Below are 12,313 nucleotides of genomic sequence, written 5' to 3'. Positions count from 1 at the left end.
CCAATGTGAAATGGTAATTTGAAAGCAATGTGAATGGGTCTCAAACAGAGAAGCCATTATAAGACTTTCAGGTAAAAAACTCTAGGGTTTTTATTTTTCACACATAGGCCCCTTTTGATTAAACCAAAGTCAGTCCTGTTAATGTGTTTTCACACTTGGTCGATCTCAGCCTTCTTCTCTGCTGGGTTTCCTTCTGACAGTCAAAAAGTGCTGACAAATTGTTCAAAGTTTGTTTTGAGGGCTCGCTGAAAGTTCACTTTACTGTATCCGACCTGGTCAGTGCAAAAAAAAGGGAGGGAAAAACACAGAAAGGAACAAAAAACAAGAATAACAGCAGTGTAGATACTGACCTTACACACCATGAGGCCACAGTTTGTCAGTGTTCATCAGATATAGACAATAAAAGATCAGAAAACATTTCCTGGTCTGATGAGAAGGTAAAAAACATGAAAGTGTGGGTCCATCCATTCTATGTCGACAGATCGGGCTAGTGCGTTCAGGCCAAAGGTGTCTGGGATATTTTCTTGGCACACTTTGGGCCCTTGTACCAACTAAGCATCATTTTACCCAACAGCCCACTAATTGTTGTTGACCACATCCATAACTTTATGACCACAGTGCACCCACGTAACAAAGCTCAAATCATCATCAGACTGGTTTCTTGAACATTATAATGAGTTAACTGTTCTCAGATGGTCTCCATAGTCTCAATCCAATAGAGTCACATCATGGATGTGCAGCTGACCAATCTGCAGCAGCCGTGTGATGCTGTCATGTCAACATGGACCAGAATCTCTAAGGAATGTTTCCGGCACCTTGTTGAAGAGTTAAGGAGGTTCTGAAGGCAAAAGCACAAGCAATGTGTACCTAATAAAGTGTCAGCTGAGTGATGGGTTGTTCACATATCCGTTTTATCATGTAGTCCACGTGTAACCTTACTAATGCTTTGTGTTTATGTCTGTTTATTCTATGACATGATGCAGGCTGTAAATCAGCCTGACCTTAGTCTGCGATGCATATGGTTCTTATTGTTGTCGCACTGACTCACACCCACACAGGGGGTTTTTGTTGCATGTTTATCAGTGTGGTTGTTTTTTGGTTTTGGTTTTTTTCACCCTGTCGATTTCTGTTTACTTGTCATCACAGCTATTGAAGGTTCCCTTAACTAGAAATCTTGTTGCAATATTATTAAAACTGGAGTAACTTCTAATAGAGTCTCATAGTTCAATCCAAATCAGAATTATGCATCTGGCCTCTGACCTAAAGAATATGATCAGCGATTTCCTGCGTTACTTATTTGATCCATTCAGCTCTTATCTAAATATAATTTGCCCCATTCTTTCTCATCTCCCTGGCTGTTATCTCTTCACCGTGGCAAGTTAAGCCACAATTTAGACGATTAAAAACACGGCAGAGGGGAGTCGTAACAGTTGTTGTTAAATGACTGTCTTTAGAGGTGATATTACACGTGACTCAGTCAAATTTTCCTCATGAATCCAAATCAACTTCTGAGTGGATGGCAGATTTTCTTATCTCAGGAGGTTGACGTTCATCCCCTCTCACCTGTGCACATTTATTCACACCTCTTCAGTCTTCCTGACAGCTGCTTATATTAATGTGTGCTACTGAACTTCAGCACTAACAAGAGGAGACACATGCTGCTTCAGAAAGACACGAGCACGGCCTGGTGATACAAGTATAGCAAAAAAAACCCCCAAACCTTTTTATGGTTGCAGTGCAGCGGAGATCGACGGTTTTAACACCGTCAGCTCTTGCTGCTCTTGACAACAAAGCAGAAGAATCAGTATATTTGAGGCTGAAATGATTTCTGTGTGGAAGCACAAAGATCAAACTGTATAAAGAATATGAGCGGATTTATTATATCCACAAAACTCGTCTTAAGCGGTAAAGTTTCACAGGGGTAAGCAGCTGGCTCTGGCACAGTGAGTGAATGAGTGAGAGCAGGGGGCCGTGTAATTACCAGAATCTGCGCTGATGCAGCGTGCAGCCAAACACTGCAGGTGACTGTACAGAAAGTGAAATGAAGGACACAAAGACTGACAAATAAATTGTAGGTTAAAATTGAAGGCGGACCACAGATAGCTTGATTATATAATTAATGGCTGACTATCCTGCTGGTTGCTTCTGAAGGGGACAGAAAGAAGAAAATCAAGTGAAACATTTATGCAGATACTCTTCTGTGCAAGATTTGGATAGTGATTAAAACAGTGCAAAAGGTCACCTGCTCTCAGCCCAGCAGAGCATGCTTTTCAGTTACTGAAGGCAAAAAGACCCACAAACAGCAACTGATGGAGGCTGCAGAACATCTGAAGGCAGGAAATATAGCATTACTGTAGATGTTCATGAATGTTTAAGCCTCGGAAAATGTGAGACCATGTGTTAAAATGGCTGCAATTCCTAAATAGCTCATGTAAACCTTTTGTTAAAATCCTGAAATTAGAGATCAAAATCTGCACTTCAATCACATTTTGATTGTATGAGTGAAAATCCACTGTGGTTGAATGCAGAGGACCTGACGGTACGGCAGAGAATTCACGTGAAACTGGGTTTTGCATTTTCATTTCTAGTCAAACTCAAACCCAGAGTGCAGTTTATGGGCAAACGGATTCCACAGGTCACTTTTCGAAACACTGGGAACACGTTTTAAATGACAATCGCAAATAATTGTGGTTAATATGGAGGGAGCGTGAGAAATCTATCAGTAGTCAATGGCAAGCCAAATGCGTCAGTTGTGATTCTGCTGATCATAATTACTGAAAATGGTGCATACCTTCATCCAAAACATGACGATTCTTGATTTGTCTGCGTGGTTGTCTGAATCAGTTTTGAGCTTGGAGATATATTCTGATAAACAATCAGATAATGTACCTGTGAGCAATCATTCATTCTGTCATTGTAGACTCGAACCCACCACTTGTCTTCCGATGCAGTGGAGCACGCAGTGAAAACCAATTCAGGCTCCACTCACTCACGCTGTTCTTGTTGTTGTGTGCCCTGAGTGGAAATGAAGGAAACGCAGGTGGATGTCCAGATTTCTGTGGGAGGCTGTTGTCCCTTCTATTGTTTGTCAAGTGAGAATTTCTATTTCTTTTGTGGCGGGGGGGCTGGCAGGACGTGTAAGGCTTAGAGGCGTCTTTTTCACTGCTGAATTCAAGTCGAACTTTCACCATGACGTGTGCTTTCGCCCCAGTCCGCCAATGTAGGTAGAACTGTTCTTAATGACTCATGTGGTTAAATACAGGTCACACTGACTCACTGCACCATCTTGTGATGCAAACTGGGATTATACAAAAGTACAGGCAGGCTCTAGTTCAATTTCAGCTGATATCTATTCACCATGAAATGATGTTTTTCACAACAGCTGTTTGTTCAAACTGTAAAGCACTCATTTGTACACAAAGTACCATTATCCTTACCCTCGTTTCCCATTCATGGCCTTTTTTTCCCTAAACATCTGTCTCCATCCTTCTGCTTTATGCAACTGCTGCCATGACCTATATAGTAAAGGCCATGCCACTGTGCGTATGTGTGTTCTTGCCCGGTAGGCCCTTATGTGCGTGTTTGAGAATGGTTTGCTGAAGATCTCCCGTGTGTACATCCCTCGCAGGGCTCTCCGGTGTGTGTCTCGAGGTACAGGGTGACCCTGATGTGTCAGATCTGCTTAAAAGAGCGCACTGGAGTGCTGGTGGACCACTGTGACTCAGTCCCTCTCTCTCACACACGCTGAAACTTCCCCAGGGCCCTCCGTATGATCACTGTACCCCACACACCCACACCGCTGACATTTTTCCTCAGAGCTCATCAACAGATTTCCGTTTTATGAGTGTAGCATGACACCGTTATAAAACCTGCAGGGCTCACCAAAGTTTCTCTCCAAAGTGTATGTGCACATGTAAAGATCGGTGCATCTGCATCCAAGCCCATGTCTTCACAGCTACCCCGTGAAGTGCTGGGCTGTGTATAAAGGCACAGAAGAATAGCAAGTAGATTACCATGAGGGCAAAGCAGAGCTGGAGGACATCAACCTTCTGGAAGAAAGATTTCTTCCAAGAGTAAAAGGCCTATGCACGTTCCACAGGAAACAAACAACTAGCAGAATGTGTTTATTAGAGTTTTAGAGATGCAATAATTTGTAAAATGCACAGTAACAGAATACAAAAGGCAGGGACAAAGAAACACACCATCTATAAACAGTATCTAACAGCCTCTGTTGGACTTTTGTTTTACAACTTTGAATTGTAATGATGTAGAAGGATGAGAGTGATAAGATTAAAAAAAAAAAAAAGTATCCACATTATGTGAAACATTTAAAATAATCACCTGCATATTTTGTAACCCATCAATACTTCAGCTAAGTGTTCCAGAAATCACATAAAAGGGATTATTTTTGTGCAACCCAGGTGTGAGCGATAATTTATGGTTAGATCACACCTGTACCTGAAAGCTACAACTTATATACAGGCTACATTTAAACCTGAAAACTAAAATCTGATGATCAGCGCCAAGAACCTTTGTAAAAGTAAGTACACCCACTCTAAGTCAATGTTGTAAAACAATAAACCACTAAGAAGTACAGAGTGAATACTTTGTATACAACATGCTATTACACAGTTGAGTCTTCAGGACTCCTGCTGAGGTCAGAAGGCAGTTAATGGCACACTACTGTAAATACACATTCTTCACAGGTACGTCAAGATCATCACCAACTCAGGTTGAGAAAACAGGACCAGAGCGTCCTCTGCTGTCAAAATAAATAAATCTTTACATTACGGGAATCCCACAGGTGAGAACATTAAAAGGAAGCGACGACGAGGAATTGCTCAGCGAAGCTGGTAAGGCAACTGTTGGCAGATTAATTCTTTACATTAAATATATACAAGCTTGGATTCATGTAGAAGGAATGACGGAGCATCGTAAAGCACTTCGTTTCTTGTACCTACAGATTTTTCAGCACCACTTTTGTGCTCCTTTCTATAAAAAACACGATCCCGCAAAGATTCTAAGCTGTGCATAAAGAAGATAACAAAAAAGCGACTAACACATAATCTAAAACTTTATAAATACTGCTGGTTAATGCGCTGTATTCGGTAGCTCAGGATTTAAAAAATAAAAAAAATATCTACAAAGAGGATGCAGTGCAGTGAGGATGGGAGGAAAAGATAAAGGAAGAAGAGAAAAAAAAATGCCTTTTTTCAGCCTTTTTTCCTTGCTTTACTCCCCGAAGGTCTTCATATCTTCATATCCCCATGTAAACGCACTCTATGCACAGTACTGCACATATGCAAAAAGCACAAAAAAAAACCTCAGACTAAGGTTTTCCACAGCACCGGCCAATGTCCCGCGGACTAACATCATCCATCACCTGTCATTTTTCAGTCCAGTTTGGTCCCCTTGGAACAAACTCCAGAGAAAATCAGGTCACAGTGTCCTCTGATATCAACGTCACAAAAGCTACAATTACTTAATTTAAACTTTACACTGATCTGATGATTTGTTGAGCAAAGAGTACAGAGAAGTTTAAAAATATGACTCGGCTGCAAAATGAATGTCAAACCTGCTGAGCACGCTGTGCCGGTGCCTAGGATTACTGGTCTTTTGTGCCGCCCCCCCAAAAAAATATATATAAAGAAATAAAGGTTTGTCTCTTATGAGTCCAGTGGAAACATTAGGTGCAAATCAGGTTGGAATCGATTCAGGCCCTCTTTAGGGAAACTGTGGTCCGACAAACTGTTTCTCTTCATTCAGTTCATCTGTGCATGGAAAGCGGTGTGATCCTGTTGTCCGTTGAATTGTTTTCATTCCAGCACGTATTCAAAGGAACAAAAGGAGGTGCAAGGCCATTAGCCGAATACATTATAAGTGTTTTTCTCAGTGTCTGCCACTCGGGAATGATGAAGTCACTGGAATGTCTAGGGGACATCTGATGAGGCCGATGATCTAGCCTTGAAAGAAAACATTCAGACAGTCAGCGTTTCATCAAAATAAAAGAAAAAAAATATCACAAGCATATCTTCTCATTCATAAACATCTGGTAAGACTTGTAGCTTCACTTAGTGAAACTAACTTGCACTCACTTTAACTGTTCTCCCTAAACCTAAAATTAGTTTCACAACATTTTTAAAAGTCCCCCAGGAGGTCAAGCTTAAAATTCTCATTCAGAACACGGACTTCTCGGAGCCATGGCAACCAGATATGAGGCTGCTCATGAGATGTGGACTCAATAAGCTCCGGTCAAGAGTACATACAAACACGGATATGCAGCCTGACAGATGAACCGAGGGATGGGCTTAAACTGAGAGACAACGCTTTAACGTTCACTCACACTTTATGTCTTGATTCTCAGAGTCAGAAAAGTCCAAATATAAGAAACGGAAACATGCTGTATCTTTGAAATTTGGCACAGAAAATACTCATAAGAAACTTAAACAATGATGTGTTATCAAAATGACAAATTCCACAGCTCAAAGCTGAGCCTGATTTAAATTTGGCTGCTCTTCCCTTCAAGATCGTCTCCTTATACGATCCTCAGGAGTTCAACAACCAGACCGACCAGACTTTACACAAGCTATAACATATATATCACAACATATATATATATGTTATAACATTATGCTGATTATGCTATAATATCTGACATTATAGTATAATCAAACCACCTAGCGATGGACTACATCTTTAGGCCCATCTTTAGTGGTTGCACCTATCACACCATATTAAAGCACTTTAGCTTTAATAAGGTGAGATAGGTGCCATCTACTTTATCTCCAGAAAAACTGAATTATGCATGACAAATTATGACAAACACCATCACATTGCCTAGCAACCCAAATTGCCAACTGACGGTAATGTAGCATCCCATGCACTAGTAAAACTAATCAGAATACTTTGAGTACTGAGAGACTCGAGCACAAACAACAACAAGTGAGATTGATCAAATGCACAGAGACTATTGAATGCACAGGAGACACAGTACACGGGGACCAAAATTAATATGCCACTGAAACAGAATTTGTGTGTGATTAAAAAAAAAAAAACCCAAAAAACTCATGTGTATAAAATGGTCCTACCTTCCTTACTGAGACCATTATCGAAAATCTTTAAGGAACTGAAAGATAAGCATATTTTTGATGAACAACAAAACAGACAAAAAATTTATTAACCTGAATTCAAATAGTGCCAAATCACAACAACAATTGCCCCAAGGCGCTTTATATTGTAAGGTATAGACCCTACAATAATACAAATGGAAAAACTGTGTAGAAAGAGTTAACGGACTGCCAGAAAAGCCCATTTTACAGACAAACAGACACAAACACACGCACAGACACACAATCTGTGTACCAGATTTACTCTTTCACTTCACATCGAAAATTGGACATATCGACATGCAGTGAATCTCCTCTCAACTAACACACTCGCACTCTCTCTCTCATCCTCTGTGGTCCTATCACCACAGCAATCACGCCTCTTCTCACACTCCAACATCATGTCGATACACTGAACAGGCAGGAATCAATAGAAAATATGTGGCAGGCAACAACACACCAACCCTGAAATCAGGCTATTGCCGGTGGAAGTTACAGCAGGCTGAGATGAATTTTTATGTGCTGCTGCAATCTGCAGCAAAATATTGAGCGGTTTGTGATAACAAGAAAAGAGCAGGAGGAGACAACTGCATCATCAGATTGTCGACATTCTGTTCTGCACTGATGACTGAGCACAGGGCGGAGGGGTTTAGGATGGCTGCATGAACACAATATTGATGCTGCTAAGCAGATCTGGTTCAGTGTCAGAGAGCTTAAAAATATAGTCCGGCAAAGTAAGGTGATGTTTGTTCATGCCAAGAATACAATTCTGTGAGCCGATAAGACACCAGTGCGGTGGGAGCATCGTTTGCCTGCAAGCATGAGCTCTCTCTGAATGTGTTATTGTTTGTGTCTTTAGTGCTCTGAAGCAGGCTTTGGCAGAGCTTCACCAGAATAAGTCTGACTCAATCAAAAAAAAAAAAAAAAGGAATATGAAGATGCACATCGTCTAAGCCTCTGCACACAGTCTGGATTCTTAAAACATTTTTTTGTTTTGGTTGAACACAAATGACTTATTTATCATCTTCGCAGCTCATGAAACCACATGCCATTGCATTTCATAATATATTTAATTGCTTAGTTTAATATTTTAAGAGCCCAGATCCTGCCATTGTTAAATCACAGACAAATCATGAAACAGAGATTATTGATCCTGCACAGGTGAAACCCTCAAACTTCACTGAAGGGTTAACAAAGAGAAAAATTGAGGTAAGCATGCATGAGAAGTTCTGCCTCAGGAGACTGAAGCAGAACGCTTGATTTCATGCACAATCCGATGTATTCTGTTCTGAATAGAAATCAGACTCGGAAAGTGCAAAATTGGTATAGGATGTGCACAAATTTGCACTGCTCTTTGATTCAGCTCATGGTTGAGGGGTCTGGACCACCTGCGCAGTATGAAAGTCTCTGATTAACCAGGCAGCTTTGCAGTGAGCTGCCTGGTTCGTCCTAGATTACTCCCAGTGATTGGTAGATTGACTCACAGCAAGCTGGTCTTGGCTGAAAGCTGCAACACTGTTCCGCATCTCATTCTCACTGCCACGCAGCGGTATCAGTGACACGTTACCATGACGTGTATCTGGCAACTCACGACTCACACGCTTGTGCTGGAGTCCATCCTGAGGCCACACGTTACCGTCGTACTTCACCGAGGAGGAGAAACGGAGAGGAGAGAAGACAGACATGTTACCATACTACAATATAATACAATATTACTACACTGTGAGGAAACTATTTAAATCATTTAACATGGTCCTGGTGAGGATTACTGATTTCAGTAGTGCTGTTTTATTTACTTTCTTTATTACAGTTTCTAAAACTTCTGGATCACTGCTTGATTTTTACAAGAAATTCACAGTTTTCACGAATAACATCAAAAGAAATAAAACAAATTGTAACACATTTAAATTATTTATTACAAATTTTCCGCCTCTCAGCAGGTGTTCAGGGAGGGACATACCTGAATACTGAGAAATGTAGCATACCACTCCCTCATTTCTGACTGGGTCTCACAACAGAGATACCTGCAAATAAATAGAGGCAGATAAGTGAAGCAGACAGTGCGATAAAAATCTAACTGTGGGATGAGTGTGTGTGTGTGTGTGTGTGTGTGTGTGTGTGTGTGTGTGTGTGTGTGTGTGTGTGTAAGTGTGTGTGGTCTTGGGAGACAAGCAAACAGCGAGGCAGAGATGAATTCAAGGACCAGGGGAAATTTGGAAGAAAAAAAAAAAGAACAAGAACAAAGGGAGGTAGTGAGAACTGTTAACTGAAATTGACATGTTCTCTCCTATGACGCCTGACAGTGACGCCACAAGCGTAAACAGTGAGCATGACTACTAATTTAAACTTCTGCCCAAAACAAACACTGATTATAACCTTCAGCATCCAGCGTGTGTGCCTGTGTGTGTGTGCGCGCCTGTGTCCCTGAAAAGTGCGAATTCGTGCCTCTGTAGTGTCCGCACGCGTGTACGTGCAAATTTCATGCCACTCAGGTTGCCGTCACATAGCCCTCTGAGTCATCAGTCATGCTGCTGTGCTGAATAAACAGGCTGTATTTATACGATTATTACTGTTATGAGCACAAATTTAGACTCCAACAATTATTCGAGTGAAGTCCTCTGAGACACAACAAAACACTGATACAAAGAGACTTTAAAAACAAAACAGCAATGCAGCATGCAACTGACACAAAATTAGGTGCAGTCATAGAATTTGATAGAATAACCCCCCCTAATGCCTAACAGAGCTCATTACTGTTTGCTGGCATTCAAAAGGAGACAGCCACTCTATTCCAGTGCACATACCTGCAGCACAGTATCTCCTTCATGTGACTTTTTCGTTTTTGCTTGCAATTAACTGCCTGCCACTCTGTGCCATTATCAGCTGCAGAAGACTGAAAGCTGCTCATCTATCATTATGGATTACCAAAAAGCCACAGAATAAAATCTACATAATATTCCTAAAATTTATCAGCATCCCTATAAGCTTAAGTACAAGGAGTGAAAGAATGTGCTGATAAAATAGTGCTGCAAAAAAGGGGAAAATTAATGTGCTAAGAGTTTTGAGAAAATTAAGGGACATTTAGTGCAGATTGTGTTGATACAGTCACACGGGCACCTCCTCATCTAGCTCTTTTCATTTTTTCCACTTTCTTATCTTTCTCCACTCAAAGTTGTCTTTTAACAGCACTAAATTCAACATTTCTTACTTAGTATACAGTATGTTCCCTTCAGCATGACTCTTTGCCCCTCTACCTTCCACCTCCGTCTGCATCTCCCTTGCTCCCTCTCATGTCTTTGTTGCTGCGAGGGACACAGCGATGGAGCCCGACCAAGAAATTATACTGCTTACAGCATGACGGGAACAGCAGTCCCATCACAACTGCGAAGATGACTACAGATGCTAACAATGCATACCCAATGTAACACACACACACACATAACAGAAGGGTGAATACCTGAACAGGCCTAGATTAGTATAGAGCCCTGTTTATAGGTGTATTCATGTGTGTTCACCCCCTAGGTGGAGTCAACCTTTTATATGCCTCCTTCTCGAGACTCTCATGCAGGGATCTGACCCGTTTTCTCAGCCTACAGAAAATCTAGCAGCTTTCTCCAAAGTTGGTTGTGTTTATATGCATATATCACCATGGTGCCATAAAGTAAAAAACATAATAAAATGACACACAGGAAGAGCAAAGGCTGAGCTCCTGCAGACACTTTATTAGTGCTGTAATCTAATATAATGACAGACTTTACTTATATTCCATGTATTAAAACAAGTGTTTACAACTGTTTAAACTATAAATAAAAGCACAATGCAAATCTCATTAACTTGGATTTATTCATAATAGAACAGTTAAACCTGAAATTGACGCCAGCAACACGTCTCTAAAAATTTGAGCTGCCGACTTCTGTGAGAGAAATGTATTCCCATTCTCGTCTGGTATCAGATATCAGATTATAGCTGCTGAACCTCACGGCTTACTTACTCCACTTTACTAATGTTTTCTGCAGGCAGACCAGTTCAGCACCTGGACGCTGTTATAATAGATGCAGCATGCAGTTTAGTATCATCTTGCTGAAATGTGTAAGGCATTCCCTGAAAGGCTTTCTGGATGGGAGCATATGATAATCTAAAACCTCTATACATCGTTCATCATTAATTGTGTCTTTTCAGATGTGCCAGCTGCCAGTTCTATGTATTATGTGTGTATGTATTGTATGTATTGTATGTATCTAGGTATAAATGCACGCAGGTACCATCAGACATGAGCACGGAGATCCCTCTCCTCTTTAATCTAGAGACTGCAGTGTCCATGTTTTGCACAATGCCAATCATTCTGACAGCAGAACAGTTTTCCACTTTGTCTCAGTCCATTCACATCTTCACGTGTGTCTGGTTCTTCGCATGATACAGCTTTAACTTGCATTTGTGAGCAGCACAGTGGACTGTGCTCACAGATAATGATTTCTGGAAGTCTTCCTGAGCCCAAGCAAGCAGCTTACAGGCATCCAATACTGATTTTTGACCTTGTCCCTTACACACAGAGATTTCTGCAGATTTCCTAAATCTTCTGAGGATATTTTGGGCCGTAGATTATGTAGATGATGGGATATTCACAGGCTTTCCATTTTTAGATGGAGGAACATTTTTCTGAAATTGTTACACAATTTGTAGACAGTTTTTTACATAACGGAGAATTTCTGCCTAAGATGCTCTTTTTACACCCAATCATGTTACTGACCTGTTGTAAATCAAGCCAATTAGCTGCAAAAATGCTCCTCCGGCTGTTTGTTTTCGGTATTACTTATTTTTCCAGCCGATAAACCAACATTGCTGGTGACGTAATCAGAGCCTGAAAGTTGTGTATTATAAAAAAAGAGAGCACTGAATAAGTACTCACCACTGCTGTCTCTCGGGCTTCTCTTGTTTCTTGCTCTCATACAGAACTGTCAGTCCCCAACTAAAAATAAACATAAAAATCACTTTAGCAGCAATCCAGCTTCTAAGGATTCACAGTGTCAGCCTGCCCCCTAGTGGTCACTCTGCTTACAAGACCCAAACAACTACTTCAGATAAAGAAACTGTATCCAGAGTTCGTATATTAATAATTTACGTTTAGTCATTAATTATCCCTTTAAGCACAAGCTGAGCTGCAGAAGTTGCTCTGTGTAAACTTTTACACTTATAAAACTAGGAAGCTC

At 40.8% G+C, this 12,313-nt stretch overlaps 1 protein-coding gene across 5 annotated transcripts in view; it reads right to left on the bottom strand.

Annotated features, from left to right (window-relative positions):
* Positions 1-4,108: 4,108 nt before the first annotated feature.
* Positions 4,109-12,313, bottom strand: part of arap1 (ArfGAP with RhoGAP domain, ankyrin repeat and PH domain 1) — a 55,079-nt gene continuing 46,874 nt past the window's right edge. For 3 of the 5 annotated variants that reach the window (XM_013273855.3, XM_019367754.2, XM_019367756.2), the window contains 4 exons: positions 12,013-12,072; positions 9,067-9,130; positions 8,591-8,749; positions 4,109-5,963 (listed from right to left, as the gene is read on the bottom strand). In XM_013273855.3, coding sequence (XP_013129309.1) covers positions 5,931-5,963; positions 8,591-8,749; positions 9,067-9,130; positions 12,013-12,072 — 316 coding nt within the window. In that variant the 3' untranslated portion in view covers positions 4,109-5,930. Of the gene's footprint in view, positions 5,964-7,088; positions 7,127-8,590; positions 8,750-9,066; positions 9,131-12,012; positions 12,073-12,313 lie in introns of all 5 variants that reach the window. The other 2 variants (XM_013273856.3, XM_013273857.3) reach the window with 2 other exon arrangements.

Source organism: Oreochromis niloticus, linkage group LG14, assembly GCF_001858045.2.
Source record: "Oreochromis niloticus isolate F11D_XX linkage group LG14, O_niloticus_UMD_NMBU, whole genome shotgun sequence".
NCBI classification, from domain to species: Eukaryota; Metazoa; Chordata; class Actinopteri; order Cichliformes; family Cichlidae; genus Oreochromis; species Oreochromis niloticus.
This window is presented reverse-complemented; position numbering and strand designations above follow the sequence as displayed.